This window comes from Phoca vitulina, unplaced genomic scaffold (assembly GCF_004348235.1).
Source record: "Phoca vitulina isolate PV1807 unplaced genomic scaffold, GSC_HSeal_1.0 scaffold93, whole genome shotgun sequence".
Taxonomy (NCBI): Eukaryota; Metazoa; Chordata; class Mammalia; order Carnivora; family Phocidae; genus Phoca; species Phoca vitulina.
This window is the reverse complement of record NW_022589796.1, coordinates 2,282,667-2,307,311: the sequence shown is the minus strand read 5'-3', so window position 1 is coordinate 2,307,311 and position 24,645 is coordinate 2,282,667. Positions and strand designations below refer to the sequence as shown.

Genomic DNA, 24,645 nt, shown 5'->3' with positions numbered 1-24,645 from the left:
TTGGGGTTGTTTTGTTTTCCATCAGTACTGTCCAATTAGAGGAGAGAATAAGCCAATGAGTGAGTCAGCAGGAAGCAACATCACAGACTTACTGGTAAGAAACAGACTCTATCACCCAAAGTAAATGAGAGAAAATGTGAATCCAAATTTTCTGCAAATATTTATTATACATAATCAATATCTCCAACCATCAGGGAATACAGTATTTCTACATTAAAAAATGATTTTTTTTACCTGAACAAGCTAAAGTTTATTTTTTAATCTAAGGAGTAAGACGTTTTTAATTTTAACCATTTTAGATGATAATCTTTTAAACATATTTTTGCCTTCTCAAACAGAAAAAATGAATATGTTTATGCTTTCTTTGATGACTCAGGATTATTGTGAATATTTATTAATGTACTGTAATTTAGAGATTATTAAGGTATTGGAGGCTATTTGCCTCTATTAGACAAATGCCTAGATGAATTTATTTCCTTCTCATTAGCTATCTCTTTTCAAATTCCAGAGCTGGCCTTTTGCCCTGCCCTTCAATTTCTAATTTGGGGCTAGGTAGTTTCTTTTTCACCTTGATAATTTTTAAGGTTATTTCTAACATAAGATCCTATGACTGGGGCTCTACCAATGTAAGAAGTCCAATATCAAACTTGTTTAATTCATCACTAAATGTTTCACCCTATTTTTTTTAAATTTTATTTTATTATGTTATGTTAGTCACCATATATTACATCATTAGTTTTTGATGTAGTGTTCCATGATTCATTGTTTGCGTCTAACACCCAGTGCTCCATTCAATACGTGCCCTCCTTAATACCCATCAGCGGGTTAACCCATCCCCCTCACCTCCCTCCCCTCCCTCCCCTCTAAAACCCTCAGTTTGTTTCTCAGAGTCCATAGTCTCTCATGGTTCATCTCCCCCTCCAATATCCCCCCCTTCATTTTTCCCTTCCTACTATCTTTTTTTTTTTTTTTTAACATATAATGTATTATTTGTTTCAGAGGTACAGTCTGTGATTCAACAGGCTTACACAATTCACAGTGCTCACCATAGCACATACCCTCCCCAATGTCTATCACCCAGCCACCCCATCCCTCCCACCCCACCCCCCACTCCAGCAACCCTCAGTTTGTTTCCTGAGATTAAGAATTCCTCATATCAGTGAGGTCATATGATACATGTCTTTCTCTGATTGACTTATTTCGCTCAGCATAATACCCTCCAGTTCCATCCATGTCGTAGCAAATGGCAAGATTTCGTTTTTTTGATGGTTGCATAATATTCCATTGTGTGTGTGTGTGTGTGTGTGTGTGTGTGTGTGTGTGTGTGTGTGTGTATACCACATCTTCTTTATCCATTCATCTGTCGATGGACATCTTGGCTCTTTCCATAGTTTGGCTACTGTAGACATTGCTGCTATAAACACTGGGGTACATGTACCCCTTCTCACCCTATTTTAAACATTCACTGGTCCAGATATTAGACCCAAAGCCTCTTCTTTAAAGTTACATATGCAGGCTTTGTGATAGCTATTTTCTCCCAGATAATTAAAAAAATTCTTTTTAAGTCATTCAGAGCATTATACAACTGCAGCAAAAAACAATGCAGACATATTGTATTTAAAACTCACCCACAAGAGTCTGGTCAGTGGCCTTGGGAAATTGACTTTCTTCATCGAGTAGGGATAGTAGACCCATTGGCTTCTGTAGAAACATATCTAGGAGGGGCAGGTTATCTTCATATTCAATCACTCTGGCATTAACACCTTCATTTAGGTATTCATTCTATAACAGGACACAATACATACAAAAAATTCACTAAAAAATTTGTGAATTATGAAATTGTGAATTTGTGATAGGTAGCTTGACAGTAATTACCACAAACTTTCTTTTACACATATTATAATAAATTGCTTCCTATGACATTGCCGTTAAACTGAGGCTATCGTTTTATTTTTCTTTCCCCAAAACTGCTACTTCATTAAAGTCAGCAGCGGCTCAGGGTAATAATAAAAAGTTTCTAGTCTCTATACCAGAATTATAGACATCTTAGGCTTTCAAAATGCAAGAGAACGTGTTGGTAACAAGCAGTAATAAAGTTACACTCCAGAATTTATAGAATATCAATTATGTATATCTTAGAGTTACATTTCCCCCAATTTACACTTTTGATCTAGTTTCAGAAATGGATCTCTCAAGAACATTTACTTAACTTCTCAGTCACCGTGACACTTACATTGTTAGTAGGTGGACAAGTGGGTCATAGGAACAACAAGTGGATTTAGAACCAAGAACACACAGGTTCATATCCGAGCTCTGCCTCTTAACTAGCCATATAATCCTTTGGAAATTTCTTTTACTCTGTAATCTCCCACTGCCTCATTTATCACATGGAGGAAATGATCTCCATCTAACAAAGTAAATCTATCTGGTACATTAATAACCAGTTGCTGTTGAGTATACTATAAGATGCATAAAATAAAGACGACGAATAACAATTAGTGTTAAGATCATGGTGCCCGAACAACACAGATGTTGATGATCTATTTTGCTAAAGGGGCATGAAGAGCTGTGCTCTTGCTCTGTTTCTATGACTCGTCCCTCACACTGTGCCCCTCCCCCAGTGCTACACTTTGTAAGGGGACATGCATGACCCCTGGAAGACTTGTAGTCATGCTCCCATGCTTGGCACTCACCAGTTCTCAGGTGACCAAGCAGCTATCACTGGGAAGCGTATGAAACAACTCTTGACTTGGGCAGAATATCCTGCACCATTCATAAATATAAAATGACAGGCTCTTTTCATTATTATTTTAACTTTAAAAAAAGTCTTTTTTTAAGGAGGCTCCACGCCCAGGACGGAGTCCAATGCAGGGCCTGAATTCACAACCCGGAGACCAAGACCTGAGCTGAGATCAAGAGTCAGAAGCCTAACTGACTGAGCCACCCAGGGGCCCCTTCATTATTATTTTAATATATTCTTTAATTCATTAAAGATTTTCATTAAACATCTCATAATAAGGCACCATGATGGATGATAAAGAGATGTTTTAACACAAACTCCCTGTCCTCAGTGGATTTAAGATATAACTTGAGTGATAAGGTTAGTAAATAAATACTCAAAATGCAAGGTAACATATGATAGATAAATGATATGTACAATGTACTATAAGGAGTTCGGAGAAAGAGAATTTATTTCCAGCAACTTTGTGGAGGAATTTAGCCAATGGCAGGTGGGGCATTTGATAAGCCTAAACTTTTTTTTTTTTTTGAGAAAGAATGAGAGAGAGCACGAGAGGGAAGAGGGCCAGAGGGAGAAGCAGACGCCCTGCTGAGCAGGGAGCCCGATGTGGGACTCGATCCAGGGACGCCAGGATCATGACCTGAGCCGAAGGCAGTCGCTTAACCAACTGAGCCACCCAGGCGCCCAAGCCTAAACTTTTAATTAGTATTTTGGAGTCTTATGAAATTGAAATCTCATTTCAAAGGTGTCACCAGGAAAACTAAATGTACATTTTTAATACAAAAAACTAATATGTAAAAATTTGGCAGTGCCCTTTGGCCTAAAAGGTAGATCACCTGAAGGTCATTTAGTTTAGCCAGTACATAAAAATAGAAACAATGTCTGGAAGTTTCACAGCTTTTGCATTTGAAGGTAACCTTGGGAGCAATATGCAGACCCAGAATGACTTTACTAGTAGACACATCAGGCTGACAGCACATTACAGCTTAAATGACAACTGCAAAGTTCAGAAGAGGTTTTGTATAGAAAGCACACAAGGTTAAGGTCTAAATCAATGCATTTGTCATTTCTATTTGCCTGTGTCAAAATCCACGGAACACTTTTGTGGCAGGTCAGACAGAACAGAGATGAGTAACTTGGAAAACAATGGGCTCCTCTCAAAGATACTTGTTAGTATTATGGACTCCAGGCAAACCAACGGAGAGAACATCCTATTACTCAGGATTTATAAAGCATTTTTAGTACAATGAGCCTGCCTAAAACAACAGATTATGTATTTTTATAGCAGTTATGACGTCAAGATACTTAGTTGTTTTTAAGCATAAGTGGAGAAACGAAGCTCGTATAACTCTTTAAGAAAGTCCTCTGCTATGCCCTGTATGTTAAAAATACATTTAGAGCAGAAGGTAAGTGGAGTTATTAACTGCAGTAAAGGACTGTTTAGCATATATTACCCCTGCTCTGTTCAGGTGGCCTGAGTTCCCTTTTGAGAAGGGCAGGTGAATAATTATTTAAGTATAAATCAAGGAAGTGAGGGAAATCAGAAGACTTGGATGTTAAGGAGGCTTCATGCCTGAGTCGAGTGCTTGCTTGTTTTTCATTGAATTTTCAGTGTGATTTGGAAAAAGGACATGGTGGCAAGAAAGCCCATGGAAGGTGCCCCGACCCACAGCTCTGGCCTAGGCACAGGGCTAAAATGTCACCGCAGGAGAGAGTCTCAATGACAAAGTTGAGTCCTCAGCCTCACACAGCAGCATGGAAATGTGGCTCCCATAGGCTGAGAGGCTGCAAGCTTCCACGTGGCTTGGAAGGTGGGTGGGAACGTGAGCTTTGACCCCTCTGCCCAGACTGTCACACGATGGAGGATGGACTCTCACCTCCTCAGAGAGACCTTCCCCCATCACCCAGACTAATTCAGCAACCCTCCTTCTGCTGGTCACTCTCTGTCCCTCCTCCATCATGTTTTAAATTCTTTCACGGCATTTCTAGCATTTTTACTGGTTTATTATTCGCCCTCTCTTGTTAGATGGGAACTCCAAGAGGACAAGCACTTTTACTCACCTCTCTATTATGGAGCTCAGTTTCTAGGGAGACCTGAGCATGTTAAATAAATGATTGCGTGTTAAAGATTGAACTGTCCCCTCCCCACCCCCAAGTTCATAGGTTGAAGCCCTCAAATCCAATGTGAATTTGGAGATTGGGCCATTCAGGAGGTAATTAAGGTCAAATGAGGGAATCAGGGCAAGGCTGGAATCCCACAGGACGAGACCCCAGGGAGGCGACTGCACGGAGTGAAAGCCACATGAGGTCACAGGGAGAAGGCAGCCATCTGCAAGTCCAGGAGCCCGGCCTCAGGAGAAACCAAACCTGTCCCTGCTTTGATCTTAGACTTCTAGCTTCCAGAACGGTGAGGAAATAAACTTCTATTGTTTCAGTTCTCCAGTCTGTGATATCTTATGGCAGCCCCAACAGAGGAATACATGAGCTTTCTGGATTCCTTTTGTTAAAAGTCATTTTGAAAACCTGTTTTCCAGATAGAGGAAGACTGGGGTGAAAACAATAAATCATGTGTGCATGTGTAATCCTCAGCTTCTGATTATAAATATAATACATGCTCATATAAAATTTAAAATACAGAAAAACTATGAAGACCTCAAAATTCACATACAAATTCATCTCCTCTAAATGCTTAACAATTAGGGGAATCTTTTTAGTCTTTCTCTATGCATAATATTTTTGATAACAAAAATTATGCTGTTTATTCAATTTTAATTTTACTTTATTTCCTTTGACAAAATGGAATGGAGAACACGTAATTAATATATTTTCATGAACATTATTTGAATGGCTACCAAAGATTATATACTGTAGTTTTCTATTCCATTTTCTTATTTGGGGACATTTTAGATTATTTCTTTAACTATTTATTTTTTATTTTTTTAAGTAATCTCTATACCCAGCGTGGGACTTGAACTCACGACCCTGAGATCAAGAGTCCCATGTTCCACCAGCTGAGCCAGGCAGGTGCCCCCTATCTATTTTAAATAGTGCTCTGATGTACACCTTTGTGCACCAAGTTTTTCTGTATTTTGGATTTTATCTTTAGGACAGATGAGCTGGTCAACTCGTAAATGTTTTACAGGCTCCTGATGAGCATTTCTAGATTGATTGTTTTTAAAGCTTGCAGCAATGTGCTTTCTAATCAGCACTGCATATACACTCCCATGTGTATGCACTTGCTGCATCCTCGCCCGCACTGAATATTCTCATTAAAAAACTTTTTCTGGTATCTTTGATAGGTGAAAATGATAGCACATTGTTGCATATGCATTTCTTTGACTAGATCTTAAACTACTTAAGAAGATAGTTCGGAGGGGAAATAAAGTAGACCTATGCTTAACACATTACACAATGACTGCCAGCTACTATGAGGAGTGTTATTATTCTGAAACAGATAATAATAAACATAATTTAATTTCTTCTTGGGCTCAGAGATAACATCACACCCCCATCCCTTGTTGTGATATTGCTGAAGATTCATGAAGCTAGAGATCAGAGTTAAGCAGAGGAAAAGCTCAGGGTCTTCACTGAAAACATCCCGATGTCAAGTTAACTTTTGTTCCTTTGTCTCTTTCTCATTTGTTTCTACATGTTCTCCTGGTCATGTGCTATCACTATCTTCCTTAGGAATCATTCCTGAGGACACCTGGCTAGTTTAGTCAGCAGAGAATATGCCTCTTGATCTGGGGGTTGTAAATTCGAGCCCCATGGTGGGTGTAGAGATTACTTAAAAATACCTTAAAAAAAAAAAAAGAATCCATTCCTGAAGCTGGATTCTGACTGACTTTCCCGGGGAAATTATCTTCTTTTTCCTCCCCCAGCTTCATTGAGATATAATGGACATATAACATTGTGGAAGTTTAAGGTGTATGATGTACTGACTTGATACACTTACATATTACAAAATGATTACCACCATAGTCAGCTAGCACCTCCATCACGTCACTCACTACCATTTCTTTTTTTGTGGTGAGAACATTTAAGATCTACTCTCTTAGGAACTTTCAAGAATATGGTGCAGTTTTATTGATTGTCATCACCACATTGTACATTAGGTCCCTAGGACTTACTCATCTTCAAACTGGAACTGTACTCTTTGACCAATATCTCCCCAATTCCCGCAGCTCCCAGACACTGGTAACCACCATTCTAGTCTCTGATTTTCACTTAGCATAATGCCCTCAAGTTTCCATCTATGTTGTCACAATTAACAGGATTTCTTTCTTTCTCATGGCTAAGTATATTCCATGGGGGTATGTAGTGTGTGTGTGTGTGTGTGTAATATTCTCTATCCATTCATCTTTTGACAGACACTATTGTTGTTTCCACTACTGTGACTAATGCTTCAATGAACATGGGAGTGCAGACATCTCTTAGAGATCTTGTTTAATTTCCTTTGGATATATACCCAGAAGTGGGATTGCTAGATCATATGGCAGTTCTATTTTTAATTTTTTGAGAAGCCTCCATACTGTTTTCCATAGTGGTTAGTGATTTATATTCCCACCAATAATGCACAAGAATTTCCTTTTGTCCATATCTTCACCAACACTTATTATCTTTTTTAATGATAGCCATATAACCAGTGAGGTGATATTTCATTGTGGTTTTGATTTGCATTCTCCTGATGATTAATGATGTCAAGCATCTTTTCATGTACTTGTTAGCCGTTTGTGTGTCTTTGGAAAAATGTCTAATCAGATCCTTTGCCCACATTTTAATCAGATTTTTTTTTTTTTTTTTTTGCTCTTGAGTTGTATGAGTTCTATATGTTTTGGATATTAACCCCTTATCAGATATATGATTGACAAATATTTTCTCCCATTGCATAGGTTGCCTTTTCGTTTTGTTGATGGTTTCCTTTGCTGGGCAGAAGCTTTTTAGTTTGATGTAGTCCCACTTGTTTATTTTTGTTTTTGCTGCCTTTGCTTATGGCATCAAATCCAAAAAATTATTGCCAAGAATGATATCAAGGAGTTACCCCTTAGGTTCTCTTCTAGGAGTTTTACAGTTTCAGGTCTTGTGTTCAAGTCTTTAATCTATTTTGAGTTGATTTTTGTGTATGGTATAAGATAGGGGTCCAATTTCATTCTTTTGCATATGGCCTCCCAGTTCTCCCAGCACCATTTATTGAAGAGCCAATCCTTTCCCCTTTGTGTATTCTTGGGACCCCTGTCAAAAACTAATTGACCATATATACTTGGGTTCATTTCTGGGCTCTCTACGTTGTTCCATTGATCTATGTGTCTGTTTTTATTCCAATACCACACTGTTTTGATTACTATGGCTTTGTAATGTAGTTTGAAATCAGGATGTGTGGTGTCTCCAGCTTTGTTCTTTCTTAAGATTGCTTTGGCTTTTTGAAGTGTTTTGTAGTTCAATACAAATTTGAGGTTGTTTGTTCTATTTCTGTGAAAAATGCCATCAGAATTTTGTTAGGGACTGTACTGTATCTCTAAATTGCTTTGGGCATTTAACAATATTAATTCTTCCATTTATTTGTACCTTATTCAACTTCTTTCCTTAATGTATTATAGTTCTTAGTATACAGATCTTTCACCTCCTTGGTTAAATTTTATTCCTAAGTATTTTATTCTTTTTGATGTTATTGTAAATAGGACTGTTATCTTAATTTTTTTTCTGACAGATTGTTGTTAGTGTATAGAAATGCAACTGATTTTTTATATTGATTTTGTATTCTGCAACTTTACTGAATTTGTTGAATTAGTTCTCATAATTTTTTGGTGGAGTCTTTAGAGTTCTCTACATGTAATTTCATGTCATCTGCAAATAGAAACAATTTTACTTCTTCCTTTCCGATTTGAATGCCTTTTATTTCATTTGCTTGCCTAATCGCTCTGGCTAGAATTTCCAAGACTATGTGGAGTAAAAGTGGTGACAGCAGGCATCCTTGTCTTGTTCCTGATCATGTAGGAAAATCTCTTAGCTTTTTACCTTTCAGTATGTTAGTTGTGGATTTGTCCTATATGACCTTTATTATGTTGAGGTATGTTCCCTCTATATCCACTTTTTTGAGACTTTTTATCATGAATGGATGTTAAATTTTGTCAAATGCCTTTTCTGCTTCACTTTGTTAATTTGGTATATCACATTAATGATTTGTGTCTGTAGAACCATCCTTGTGCTCCTGTAATAAATCCCACTTGATTATGGTGTATGGTAGTTTTAACATATTGTTGTCAGGTTTGGTTTGCTAATATTTTGTTGAAGATTTTTGCATCTATTGTTCATCAGGGATCTTGGTCTGTAATTTTCTTGTCTTGTAGTGTCCTTGCCTGGTTTTTGGTATCAGGGTAATGTGCGCCTCGTAAAATAAGTTTGAAGTTTCCTCCTCTTTTATTTTTTTGAGAGAGTTTGAGAAGAATTGATATTAATTCTTACGTGTTTGGTAGAATTTACCAATGAAACCATATGGTCCTGGACTTTTCTCTGTTAGGAGATTTTTGATTACTGATTCAATCTCTTTACTAGTAATTGGCTTGATGCTATTTTCTATTTATGATTCAGTCTTGGTAGGTTGTATGTTTCTAAGAATTTGTTCATTTTTTCTAGGTTTTCCAATTTGTTGGTGTAGAACTGCTCATAGTAGTCTCTTATGATCATTTGTATTTCTGTGATATCAGTTGTAAAGTCTTTTTCATTTCTAATTTTATTTACGTCAGTCCTCTCTCTTGTTTTCTTGGTTAGTCTAGCTGAAGGTTTGTCAATTTTATTTATTTAAAAAAAAAAAAAAAACCACAGCTCCTAGTTTCATTGTCCTTTACTGTTGTCCTTTTAGTCTCTATTTCATTTATTTCTGCTCCGATCTTTGTTATTTCCTTCCTTCTAACTGTGGACTTAGCTTGTTTCTTCTTCTAGTTCACTGAGGTATAAAGTTAAATTTGCTTTTTTGAGATCTTTTTTCCCCTTAATACATGTGTTTATCGTTATAAACGTCCCTCTCCTTAGAACTGCCTTTGCTGCATCCCGTAAGTTTTGGTATGTGGCGTTTTCATTTCCATTTGTCTCAAGATAGTCTTTGATTTTTCTTTCCATTTCCATTTGACCCATTGTCATTCAGGAATATGTTGTTTAATTTCCACATATTTGTGAAGACAGACTGCATCACCATGTAAAAGACAGACAGGTCCTACCTAACCCCCAAAAGCACCACCTCATCATTGTACCATGGGAGAATACTTTCTACTACCATCTGATAGTTTTATCTGAGTCTGAAGTTTCAAAAAGATTTTCCTGACATCACCAGGGTTTCAATCAAGGAATTTGGCTCAAATGATATTTTTCTTTTATAAAAGGTGGGCATATGTAGCAACTGGGGATAATGGAGTCTTTCACTGAACTTACACCTCTGAGATGAAGTCATATCCCTTTCATGTAGGTGAGTCTATCATTTAACACTGTTCCATAGTTCCAGCTATTTTAGATTCCAGAAAAATTTTAACAGCTGGTATAGCTGATCCTCAATATTTATTTTCTTGAGTTTGCTGTTTGGAAGTCATAAATCAGTATCTCTTTTATTTTTAGAAGGACAGTCCACTTGATATAGGATTTTAATCAAGGGATGGTATTAGGAATTCACCTATGTTTGCATCACTCTGGATAGACCATTGTAGAAGATGCCACATTTCCTCAAACATTCGTGGAGCACCTACTATGTGTTAGAAGAAGGTGGGCCTGGGGAAGGTAGAAATAAAGACAAAAAGGTAGAGTCCCTGTCCTTTAGGGCATAGAAAATAGTCTCTCTGCCTTTCCATTCTAACCCTGAAGTCATATCTTAGGGTTTCTTTGCTGGTGCTATATTTTCTTTTTCAGTTGTTCCGTTAGTTCTACATCCTTCTTTTCAGGTGATTTCTGCTTCCTCCAGGGTCCCAGTCTCTGCTACCACTGCCACATGCCCCAATGTTGATGCTCTCTCCAGTTCCTTCTTTCCTGCCTTATGTGGATCCCCCTTGGTCTTTCAGGTGAAAGACTGTCTCTCTCTCTCTTCTCCTTCCTTCTCCTCTCTCTTCCTCTTTCCTTTTCTCCCGCATGAGAGATTATTTTGTTAGGTCCCTGGTTCTTCTCAACTTTCCTTATTTGTGAGAAGAACCCCAGACACTTATCAGAAGACCCAGATTCTGGTCCTGGCTCTGTTTCGTCAGTGTGTGACTTCAAGCAAGTCACAAGAAGTCATTTTTATCTGTGACACATAGATGATCTATTTAGGTTTCTTCTGGTTCAAACATTTCAAAAGCCCCAAACTGCCTGAATGTGTTGTGAAACATAATGAATGAATGCATGGACATTCTGTTGACAGAACATGTGCAAGGGGAAAGAAGCCACATAAACACATTTATCCCCTGACGTCTGCCTTTTAGTAAAGGAATTCCTACTCACCAACTGCTCATATGAGTGTGCACATTTATGGAAACACTGCCCACAGTGGAAAGAAACCATTGAGAAGTCACTCATTCTAATCATCTTCATTCTAGGAAAAACATTTTAAAGGCTGAAAATCTGGGATTTAGGGTGCTATCACTACTCAAGGTGAGTTGAGTATTTTTATCATAGTGAAAGAAGAAACTGTGCCACCTTTCATTTTGAAATAAGTTGAAACGTAAAGAAAAGTTGCAAGAATAGTACTAAGAATTCCCATGTGCCCTTCCCCAAATTCTTCAATTGCTAGTATTTTACCACATTTACTTTATCATTCGCTCTCTTTTATACACACATAGTTATTTTTAGTAGTAACATTTCACTGGAAGTAACTAAATATTTGTAAAGACTAAAAATGAAGAAAACAAGGTGATGATATGTGTGTTGTAAAAATCTAAACTCTTGATGTAAAATAATTTTGATTTGAAATCTATTTCCTCCTGTGCCTTCTATCCAAAGTGGATCTCAATGATCCTGTTGATTTTTACATTGATGTTAATGGGAAGCCACGGGGAATGTTGATCATCATTAACTTGGGAAGACATAGGTTATTGATTTAGAATTTGACAAGTAACCTAATGAGAAAGTATTTTGGATAATTCGTAATAAAACATACTTGTTTTATTTTACATATATTTAATGAACTTTGGAGAAAAAAGTTTTAAATGGAAAAACAGAAAAGGAAACAATGTATTTTAAGGTGAACATTTTAATCTAGTCACTTTTTGTGGAAGATGCCTATTCTTGAAAACTCTTCAAAAGCCATAAGATATCTTACAAATTTATATTCTACTGGAAGGTGACAGGTATTGGCTTAGGATAAGGATCAGTTTTGTCAGCAGTATGCTCTAATCTGACATGAAGAAAACTAGAGTCATTGAATGGATCTATGCTCCCTATTAGGTATTCCTTTAAAAATTACTTTATATCATAATGAAAATATTTTTTAAAATGCTTTAAAACAATACCAAATTATCAAAATAAGTACCGCAAATCCCCACATCATATTAGAGGTGTTGACCCAACTTCACTGATAAAAGAGAAACAGTGTGTGCAGCACGGGTGTGGGGCGAGGGATGAGGGGGACACGGGAGCCCAGGAGGCTGCCTGCCAAGGGCCAGCAGGAGAACTGGGAGCTGCTGTAGGGATGCTCCACACACTGACCCAATCACTTGGATATCAACTTCCAAACTCACTTAGTATGTGAGAAGTTTAAGGAACATTTGTATGTGATCTCAAACAGTAACTCAAAGCTTGGCTGAGCATTTAAAGAGCAAGATTTGTTGTATCAAGGATTTCTTTCTTTTCTTTAAAGATTTGATTTATTTGAGAGAGAGAGAGCGCACAAGCGGGGTAAGGGGCAGAGGGAGAGGGAGAAGGACAAGCAGACTCCCCGCTGAGCGCGGAGACTGACTCGGGGCTCGATCCCAGGACCCTAAGATCATGACCTGAGCTGAAGTCATATGTTTAACTGACTGAGCCACCCAGGCTTCCCTTGCTGTATCAAGGGTTTCTTAAATGCATGGTTGTCTTAATGCTTAAAGAAAATGCCTATAAAATGGCCCTTATCACTTGGAGAGCTAAAATAAGACAAATGCTACCACCACTGCACACATACGGTTTGTTTAATGGGGAAGAAATTTGGATATGAAATAGAAATTCACACTTTGCAAGCAAAACAATTTGAAGACATTTATAAGGGGTTTATTTTGAATTACCCACACATTTTTTTTTTTATCAGATGACTGATTCTTTTTACTTTGTAATGTAAAAAAAAAGTTGAAAATGTAGATACTGTATAATGAATGAATTTTTGTTCTTTGTAATTGCCACAAATTATGTGTTGGAACCCATATTCAAAATCTCAAAAGCTTCAAATTTTAGGCTATGAACAGCCAGAGATGAAAGTCATACACATCACTTACTGCAAGAGAAGCCAGAACCGTAATTGCGGTTATTGTGTCTATTATGTGTTGTAAATGGTTTCCTGCTTATAAAATGACTTCTAACTTTTAATTCTAAACCCATGGGTAGATATATAAATGATATATGTAACAGCTTCTCCTTGTAGGGAACAAATATTAATAGTTCACTTTAAAAATGAACTTTAATTCAGTTAACAGCCAGAAAGATGTGCTGCAGTAATGGATAAGAATGCTCATCTTAGGTATAAGCAGGAGTAGAAGCAAGTAGAGTGAATCTTCAGGATTCTAGAACAATGCTTTGCAGGATACCTAATGGCCCCAAAGAACAATGGCATTTGCTCCAACTCAAACGCATGCCCATTGGTTACTCATCAATGGTTGGTTGTTCATTCCCCTTGATTTGAAACAAACTTCTAGGGAACAGGGTTCATTTCTTTTGAATGTGCTACACCACAATCATTACACCATAGGGCACCATTAAAAGAAAGGACAAAACCCACCAACCACAGCATCAGCATGACTCTAACTTGAAGAGAACTTCAAGCTTTCTATCACACTTTGATTACTGTTGTGCTCTCTTGCACATGGAAAAAGCCAGAAAATAAATGAAAACAACCAAACAAAAGCAAAATCTTGGCTACATAATCAGTGTGGAGATTCAGTGAAGGCTGTTGTAAAAAGATGCCTCCCTTATCACACATGGGGTTACTTGTTTGCTGCCCTTTGAGCTGCTAACTAAAAGCTTTCTGAAAAATATGGGAGTAAATAGTGTGCATCAAAACATTGCAGATACAAATGTAATAGGAGGCTGACATATGAATACCTTATTTGTAGAATTAATAAAATTGACAGAAAAATGATACATCTTTCAGTTGCAACTCATTTAGAAGAGTTTGAATCTTGAATATTAAAAGATTACCACTATACTCAGTGTCTGTTTGTAGGAGCCGGGACTGTTATTTAATTTTCAGACAATTGTTTTCAGATATAAATTGTCCCTTTAAATTTTGTTAAAGTCAATATATATAAAATGGTTCTCCTACTGCTAGAAAAGTATGGAAGCTTCAAATATTATGAAACATCAAACTCCAGAAAAATTTCAGGAGCTATGTGTTATTTAAAACTATCCACCCAGCAAACTATGGATTAAGTCAGTGACATAAACTCTTTCGCGAAAAAGGTCTTACTGTAGTCTATCGATTATTGTTTTAGTGGAGAGTAATAGGGGGTGCCTGGGTGGCTCATTCGGTTAAGCGTCTTGACTCTTGATTTCCGCTCAGATATTCATCTCAGGGTTGTGAGTTCAAGCCCTTTGTTGGGCTCCATGCTGGGCATGGAGCCTACTTTAAAAAAAAAAAAAAATAGCAGAAAGCCAGCCCTGCACACTTGGCTTAGGTTCTCTCAATGATAACCTTAACAACAACAAAAAGAAAGTAACGGGAAAATGATATTCAAATTGCCCTGATAACCAACTTTGCTGGAGTGTCTCACTGTATATCACATATCAGTTGAACTTGGGCTAAATAAGGAAACCCTTTCAGCAAACCTTTATTTATGTTCCAGTGTTGCAGGACTGTCTGTAAAGATAATGTTTGTTGGTTTAAATAGAACCAGAAGTTGTTTCATCTGTGAAGGTGTTGCCTAAGGCTTGTGTCTTGCTCAGATTGCCCAGATTATTTGAATATCCATGAAATTGAGAATAGTATGTCTTACTGATAAGCAATAATGGCATTATAAAATCAAGGAGCTCACAGGTCAAACCTATGATTATATTTGACTAAGGAAAGTGTGACCATGACTTTAATTAATGATTTGGCTTAATAGCTGTTTCTCATTTATAGAAATCAGAATAAGTGCATTCTCTACGTGTGATAGCTACTACACACAGCTATAGTAAGCATTTCTCAGTTACAATTTTCACATTCATAGAGAAGTGACAGAGTGGGAAAAAAAAAAAAATGAAAAACAAACCAAACCAAACATGTGCACCCACATGTTAAAATCTAGAGAATCACTGACTAATCCCATATCCAGCGGATCACACACCATTGACCTGATCATTCAGCTGCCAGTGCGTGACCTGTAAGATTATGAAGCAGGGATTCTGCGTAGTTACCTTAGGAAGGCCCTTGAAAGGATTGTGAATGGCCTTAATTCCTCAAACTGCTTTGTATAATCCTGGATTCTAGTTGAAATTTTAATTTCTTGGGGGCAATTTTGAGTTGTTTTGTCTTGAAAGCCTCTCAAGGATATTTAAAAGAGCCTACCAGAATAGTTTCATTTGTAGCAAGCCCAAAGGCAAAAAGTATTAAGAGCATTAGGATCATGGATAAAATTCAAGACTATCAACCAAAGTGCACTGTAAACTACAAATCCTATAAAAAGTAAAAAGCAAATAATTATTGAAAATGATGGGGGCACCTGGGTGGCTCAGTCGTTAGGCATCTGCCTTCAGCTCAGCTCATGATCCCAGGGTCCTGGGATCGAGCCCTGCATCGGGCTCTCTGCTGGGCAGGAAGCCTGCTTCTCCCTCTCCCACTCCCACTGTTTGTGTTCCCTCTCTAGCTGTGTCTCTCTCTTTCTGTCAAATAAATAAATAAGATCTTAAAAAGAAAAGAAAATTATGTACATTGGTTTAAAGGCTAGTTCCAATAAAACCAGCTTCTAACCTCAACCCCCAAAAGAGAAGAATCACAGAGATCTACCAACACAAGCTGTTAATTAATCAGACAGGAGATACATGAAGATGCACCCAGTTCCATGAAGGAGGTAATCCTAATAGATCCCTATCAAAAAGTCCAAACAAACAAACAGACAAAATTTACTTGTTTCAGGCTCTGGTTAGAATGGATTCTGTGGACACTGTGAGGTATTAAAGCAAGATGACACTAATTTAATAAATATTTACTGAGCACTTGCTATATGTTAGGGCTCTAAAGATACAAAATGAATTAAAACATAATCCTGGACCTCAAGGAGTTTGCAGCCTCGTGAGAAAGGCAAAATTATAAACCAAATATTTTTACTGGAGCATAGAGGAGGGAGGAAAATGAACAAGTCCCACTAATTTTCTGGATTTCAGTAATGAGAAATGAAATGCAACACGACATTTTTCGGCTTGAGTAAGTGGGTGGACAGAAATGTCACTCACTGAAGAAGAAAATTACCCAAGTCATTCTAATATGCAGCCAGGATTGAGAACTACAGATCTATGGGACGGTACAGGATGAGTAACAGAAAGATGGTATTTGGGATGCCAAAGGAGGGGTTTTCCAGAAACACGAATCTGCCAACAGGGTTGAAAATTACAGAGAGGCTGATAATGTAGAGACTAAAATGTTTCTGATACTAATAATAACCGATGAGATTGGAAAGGCCCATTCCATTAGGGTGGGGGAAGTCAGAACCAGATGCTATAGACTCAGCATATGCAGATCGGGAAGAGATCAATCCAGCGCAATGAATACCGAATATGCTTTCAAGAAGTTTGGCTGTGAAGAGAAGACAGAGGCCATGGAGATAAGCAAGTTGGAGAAGGGCTCTTTTTTTTTTTTTTTAAAGATTTCATTATGTATGTAGGCTGAGGGATGGCCCTAGTGGAGAGAGAGAAGCAGAGAGAGACAGACAGAGACAGAGACAAAGCCAGAGACAGAGAATGAGAAAGAAGAGAAGGAATGAATATTTGATGGAACAGATCCTGGGGTGGATGAGAGCTATGCAAACACAGATAAAAATCTTACATTTTTGCTCCCCCCCCTTTTTTTTTGGCCCAAGAAATGTCAAGATCTAAATGTTTTCTTTTGCTACTAGTGTTTCCACAATGCAATTTTAAAGTAAATTCTCAATAAACCTAAATATTTTGAATCAAAAGAGGTTTGTACCTCTAATTTATCTCAAATTTAAATAAAAACTTCGGTTCTAATCAGTATGCACAAAACAATTTCATATTATTATTTTGGGGAGACCAATGACATACTAAACGATATAAAATATGACCGCTTCTTTTAGACTTGATAAAATAGTTTAAATAATTTTAATACTACAGCTTTGCCAAATGCAATTCAAGTAAGTCTCTGATTTTTGAAGCTGAATCATAAATTACACGTTGTACCCTGACAAAATTGCCGTTTGGCATTTGCAACAAACCCATTATCTTGTGTTCTGTTGCCTAGTTACTGGAATTCTGAAGTTTAATGCATTTTAGATGGGTATTTAAATTTCACACAGAATTTCAGCTATGCAGTCTACAGAAAGAGAAACAGTTGGACACATCTGGCTTCCTTAAATTTCCAAAGGAAACTTCGTTGTTTACACGGGCTCAGACTTGCTAAGTTTTGCAGAAAGGTGCATTGATTTTCAATGGAGGGCATTCAACATCACACTTTGAGACACACTAAATTCATACTTGTTTTCTGGTTTTGTTTTTGTTTTTACTATGGGCATGGAGAAAAGGAAATCCTTCCTTTGCCTATATGTTTAAGGCTTGAAAACTATGACTGAAGTCCTGCTTCATTAGTACAATTCTGCATATAACACACACATATGCATGCATCTTTATAGTACCTTGACTTACCTGTTCCCATGTGAACACGTGTTGATTGAAATAATACTGAATTTGCTCATTTGCAATGTTAATGCACAGCTGCTCAAAGGAATTTTTTTTGAAATTTTCGAAGCCAAATATATCCAGAATGCCAATGCTCAGTTCCTCACCATTCCCACTGGAAAATTAAAGAGGCATTATTTTGAGTTCTTACTTTCTTAAGAGGGAATGTAAAGCAGGGTATCTCAGAGGATAATTTTGTGATTTAGCTAAGAAACTACTACCAAGACAAAGAGTGAAAAATTTCTCCATAGAATATAAAGTAGGTAGCATTAATTTTAATATGTAAAAGATACACGATTTTCCTTGTACTACAGAAACAGCCCCTATACTTTCTCCTGTAGGTTCATGGGTGCAAGATCATAGCCCTAAGTAAGACATGAATCATAGAGAAACCTGGCCAGCACTCAGAACACAGCAAAAATATGTTCAATAAAAACTATACCAGAAAAGCAAAAATTCTGTGTAAGAGTATCTTTAACCTTTCACTTTAGGACAATTAAAACATCTTGCTAAAAATATTTTACCTCTTTTAAAGAATCATTATTTATTTTTGAGTTATTCATTCATAATTATTTAATATAGAATAAATGGTAACCTGGAGAAAGATATAAATATATTTGAATTTATTTTATAATCAAATACTTAAAAATGCAATTAAATACTATTTTATTATTTTTATTATTTTTTAAAAAGATTTCATTTATTTATTTGAGAGAGAGAGAGAGTGAAAGAGAGAGAACATGAGCAGGAGAGAGGCAGAGGGAGAAGCAGACTCCCTGCTGAGCGGGGAGCCCGACGTGGGGCTTGATCCCAAGACTCCAGGATCGTGACTTGAGCTGAAGGCAGACGCTTAACCGACTGAGCCACCTAGGGGCCCTAAATAACTATTTTATAGTTAAATATTCCAAATGCATGTTTTTCCTGTTCCTCCATAATGGTTACCTCTCTGTTCATTAAAAGTTAGATACTGGGTCAAAAGGTTGCCCCTCCTCCAAGAAATAGCATTGCAAAGTTTTTTTCATGTGAATTTAAAAAGGAGAGAACAGGGGCACCTGGGGGGCTCAGTTGGTTGAGCGTTCGACTCTTGGTTTCAGCTCGGGTCTTGATCTCAGGGTCATGAGTTCGAGCCCAGTGTGGAGCCTACTTGAAAAAAAAAAGGGAGTACAAACATCTCTCTGTACTCACTATTTATGTAACCTAGGTTAACTCTTAGTGCTGTGTGAGGAAGTGATTTGGAAATGACTGTTGTCAGCTGCATGCTGGGAAGTGAAGGATGCTCTCTCTATTTGGAAGAACTAACTGAACTTAGAATGCAAAGTTACAGAACACTCTGTGATGGGATCGACAAACAGAAAGCTATCCAGGTACTTCTGAATATTCCTATTTATGCAGAGTAAGTATAAATTTACACTGGTTTAGTCAAAATTATTATTCTTTTAAAAAACTGTAGTCCCACAGGATCCCACTGAGATAGATATTTAACTTGTCTAAAAATGTGTTAGAGCCAGGAGGACCTTAGAGATGACCTCGTTCAGGGATTCTTAAACTGGGATTGGCTAATGGCCTTCAAGGGTCTGGAATCACAATCATGTGCCATATTTTGGTGGGTATGTAGAAATATGTCCATTTTTTATTTTGGAGCGAAGAACATAGTTTTCAAGAGATTCTTAAAAGGCTCCAAGATACCTACCAACAATTAAGACCACTGACTTGTCATTCCACACCTTTATTGAACAGGCTGAAGAAGACAAGATGCAGAGAAAGGCAGTGACTTGCCCAGGGTTGTGCAACAAATTAGCGGCAAAGCCTGGCGCAGAATGCAGGCTCTTCAAAATCTTAATGTAAATCTTTCCAGATTGAACTAAACTATTTGAATGACATTATTTTCGTTTCTTAAACATTCTGTAAAAAATTTAACAATCTACGATTTGGATAGCTTCCTTTATTGTATGGAAAAGAAAGTTACTAAGTAGTGAATGGGCTATAGTGGAATTTTCAGCAGATCGCCTGTTTGGAAGTCAGACCCTTCCAGGTACCACTTAGGGGCCACACATGCAGATGATAACTAACAAAATGAGGTTGTTTGTGGAATATACAGATATTGAAAATTCTTGAATGTTTCCATTTTCATCTGAAAGTTTGGCATCCCACAGATGGCTACCAATGAACATACAAACTATTTTGACCGTTAAATCCTAATGGGCAAATTGGATTTTTGATTTGCTGACCCAGTCAGATAGGCTACAATTTAGCAGGGAGGCAAGAAGCAATTTTGAGGGATAGAGAGTTAAGAACATGGAGGAATAATGGACAATCTCTTAGGCATTTTGGATAATACTATGGTGTGGTATGTATTTTAGTGGAAAAATGACAGTGAATTACTCACCCAAAATGTGTATAAAATGGTCTTTTATGCTTAGTAAGTAAACGTGAGCGAGGTGACTTAAAGTTGGCAACGATCTTATTTTTTTGTATACAAATTTCTACAGATTGTATAATTTGTGGCAGAACAAAGCTTTAGGTGTAAATGTAGGGACTTTTATCTATGCACGATGCCTGGCACATAGAGAGCACTCAGTTAATGGTGGCTGTGATTCTTATTTCTAAGATGAGGGCATAGACTTATGGTCAGATAACATTATCGCTCATATATGGGCTCTATCATTTACTATTTATTTAGAGCATTTCTGAACCAAATTTCATTTCAGGTCATAAGACCTACCCTTACAGGGTTATAGTGAGAGTTAAAATATAAGAGAAAGTTTTCCTTTGCCTTCAAGATTTAATTTGATCCCTTAGAACAAAGCAAACATACAAAAAAAAAAAAAACCCCAAAACCCTGCTAAAATGACATTTTATGCAAGTATCAAGTGGTATATACTTCATAATACACCTTCTTATTAAAAGAACATATACATGGATAAGATGTCACATTAAAAATTCACTTTCTATTATGTTCATTCATGTTGCTACAGTTTTTGTGTCCCAGCACTTTAAAAATTTTATAGCTATCTGGCCCAATAAAGTGCTACTAGGAACTAAAGCAGATCTACTGAAAGAGAACTTTAATAATTACATGATAACAATTAGGAACATCTTCAGAGGCACTCATATACAAATCAGTAAATTAGAAAATAGATTTGCATCATCTGACATTTGGGGAAAAAAATGTTTCCATAAGAATTTTTACCTTAGTGATGTGCCATGCTTCAATAAGCTGTTAATACGATTGACTATCCAACTAAAGAGACGCCCATATAAAGTTTTCGCCATAGCATCTCGGACATCAGTGGCTTTTTCTACAGTATTGGGTCGTATGATGGTTTCTCCTCTAGTGACCACACAGTGGGAGGTGAGAGCTTCTTGTAGCTCATCTGCCTGAATGCAAAGCAGAGAAGCGGCTAAAAGAAGTAAACAGAGGTATTGTTAGAAAAAGTCATGGCAACGGAGTAACTTACCATAGAATGAAAATGTCTCGGTTTACCTTCTTCAAATGACATGAAATAAATATGGGAAGACTTCATAATGTAAAAATAATTTCCTATTCAGTAGTACTCCTGGTTCTTCTTGACCATTTTTCTCTACTTCACTGGTCAAATGTAGGCTGCCGTATAATATAGCACAACCCGAACCGAACTGGCTGACAGAGGGAAAAACATTTCCACAAGCCAGTGGTTGTTTATGTAATGCCAAACATAATTTCACTGAATTATGTTAAATAATTTAAAAGCATAATGAATAGGTTTAGGATAATTTCGATACCATTATTATATACACATTTTCAAAATGTAGAGACTAATTGGAAGATTACTTAGACTTCAGGGATACACCCAAACAAATGTATTTTATGTAACTTCTGCAATATTTAACCAAAAAAGCATAAACCATATCTTGACATTAGTATATATATATATATATTTGTTTTTTATTTTTTATTTTTTTAAAGATTTTATTTATTTATTTGACAGAGAGAGACAACGAGAGAGGGAACATGAGCAGGGGGAGTGGGAGAGGAAGAAGCAGGCTTCCTGCCGAGCAGGGAGCCCGATGCGGGGCTCGATCCCAGGACCCTGGGATCATGACCTGAGCGAAAGGCAGACGCTTAACAACTGAGCCACCCAGGCGCCCCAGTATATATTTTTTTATCATACTACTTCTCAGTTATACATTTCAATGACTAAAGTTTTGTTAAAATGTGATGCCTGGAACATTTATTTATATTTAATGATAAATATCACAGGGAATTTTAAATAAATATTTAAATTCAGTGAAGAAAACTCATTTTTGAATATAATAAACATCTTTAACCCAAACTATTACATGACAGACTATTTTTTAAAACCAGTTGTTCTCCTTTCAAATTATTTTCAACATTTTGAATTTGCTTTTAGCATTTGGGACAAGCTATTTCTTGGCTATGTGGCTAAGATCATTGAACCTTACTTAAATAAAATAATTTTTTTCAGGCTGTGGATGTAACACAGGCTGACTGCAGAAATCTTACCTTTGAAGTTAACATTCTGCATTTCTTTCCTTTTAGGCATGTTTACAGCTGCTAGTCTGTACATACATTTCATCTTAAAATACCTTAAGCATTTCTCATTTTGTTAAATATTGCTTGTAAATGATTTTAATTTGCTGTATGATATTCTGCTCTATATCATATGATATCAATAATTTTTAAACTGTTGGATGTTTAGGTCATTTCCATATGTTCACAATTGTAAAGAATGCCGGGATAAATATTTGGGGTATGAAACTGTGTTCCTGTTTTGTATCATTGTCTTAGCATAAATTGCCTAAGTTCAGCAACTGGTTCAGAGCATATAAACATATTTAAGCATTTTGATATATATTATCTAGCTGCTCTTCAAAGACTCTGAACCAATTACATTATTATCAGCCAAGTAAAAAACCAATCATTTCAATGCAATTTCATGGACACCACAGGTTATGATTTTTGAAAATGACCAATTTGATAGGAAAAAATGCCTTTGTTTTTCAATTTGTTTTTAACTGACTCCTAGTGAAGCTAAATACTTTCTTCTTTTCATATTTTTATTAGTAATTTGTGGTTTTTTATTTTATAAACTGCCTTTTGTCATTGATATATTTATCTTTTCCTAATCAGCTTAGAAGAGCTCTTTATAGCTCATACATGTTGCTTATATATACGCTGCAAATATTTTTTCTCATTTTTCCATTTGTATTGCAATTTCATTTATTTTTCTTTTGGTAGTATGAAAAAGTCTTTAATTTTTATGTAGTCAAATATCCATTAAAAAAAATCCTTTCTGCTTTTGCTTTTCTGCACATAAAATCCTTCAAGTCTTTTCTCATCTCAGAATTATATAAATGCACTTTGTCTTGTACTTTTATCACTTTTTTGCATTTAAATTGATATAGGTTTGGAATTCATTTTGTTATATGGTATATGACAAGAATTCGAACCCCCCTCCCCCAAATGGCTAGCCAGTTCACAGTCACTACAGCACAGATTCCCTAGTGATTTGTAATGCCATTTCCAGCAATTCTACTTGGATCTGTTTCTGAAGGGTGTCTCCCATTGATTAATATGTCTATTTCTATTCCTACATTGTTCATTCATTTGACATATATTTATTAAGTGTCTACTACATGCCAAGCATTTTACCTGGGAATATACTGCTAAGTATAATACCTTGTGAGAAAAACTTCTAGTTTTGATCAACTTTATCCAGAAGGAATGGGAAACTAATCAAGAAATTTAAGTGGGAAAATAGAAGGAGGAGAGGGAGAGGGAGGGACAGAGGTACAAGGAGAGGGAGAGGGAGATTGAGAGAACCCACTGATACATGCATTTAGTGGTTTCTGAATGAACTGTGGAGAATGGCCTGGAAAAGTTCAAGAATTGATGTAGAAGGAACAAGTGGGAGGTCACTTAGCTCAGGTGAGAGGTGATGTTGTCTTCAGTGAGAATGACGATAATGGAGATAAAGAGAAGTAGTTAGATTTGAGAGATATTTATGGGATAGAATAGACTAGAACTGGTGCCTGATTGAAACGATGCACCTGTAAAACCATCAGGAAACATGGCCTTGGTTTCGAGATAATTCCTTGCAACTTTAGTTATAAACCATTTTAAGTAAGTCAGCAAAATTTCTATTTTCCATGAATGGCTATTCCAGAAAGTGCTTCAATTAATTTTAACTATATTCATATTAATATTAACCTTCTGTGACCCATATGACTGTCTCCTATACAGAAAAAGTTTCTCAATTACCAAAGTCATTTCTTAGTTTGGTAGTTTCTAGGTATACTCATACCTACAACATATCTCTGTTGTAAATCATTCTATTCATGGCTGATAACTCTTCTAATTATGATCAATGGTGAGATTTGAATCCATCATTGGAGTTTTCTGTTTTTTCCTGCCGCTTCTGATAACTGAGGACTTCTGGGAGCTACAGATCAGCTCGGAGCTACTGGCCCATGGGCTCCAAAAAATACTAGGTTTGCTGAATGAAGGGTCAGCCTGGAATCTATGCAGCCTGCAGCACATTGGCTAAAAGAAGGCCCAGCTCACCATGGGCTGGAGGGAGCTCCATGGCTCAGAAAATAAGTAAATAAATAATATCAGTCTAATGCCTCCTGTGCCAATTAACTTTATTTATATATGAAAAACCAGAACAGGTTCCCAGGTCCATGCCAATCATTACATGCCAATCTCAGTCCTGCTGTATTACCAAGCTGGTCCCAGAGACACAGTGGGATGGAGATGATAGGGATCTAGGGACAGGTCCAGACCAGGATCGTTGGCATCTGGTTCCCTGAAATTACCCTAAAACATCTCATTCTGTTCCTCATTAAGTATAAATCAGAAAAAATATGTATAAATA

At 36.8% G+C, this 24,645-nt stretch overlaps 1 protein-coding gene across 1 annotated transcript in view; it reads right to left on the bottom strand.

Moving 5' to 3' along the window:
• MYO3A (myosin IIIA) overlaps positions 1-24,645 on the bottom strand; it is a 229,963-nt gene that overhangs the window by 77,391 nt on the left and 127,927 nt on the right. Inside the window, exons 17-19 of the mRNA XM_032396700.1 lie at positions 20,958-21,168; positions 17,735-17,882; positions 1,629-1,782 (exon numbers count right to left, since the gene is read on the bottom strand). Of these exons, the coding sequence (XP_032252591.1) occupies positions 1,629-1,782; positions 17,735-17,882; positions 20,958-21,168 (513 nt within the window). The remainder of the gene's footprint in view (positions 1-1,628; positions 1,783-17,734; positions 17,883-20,957; positions 21,169-24,645) is intronic.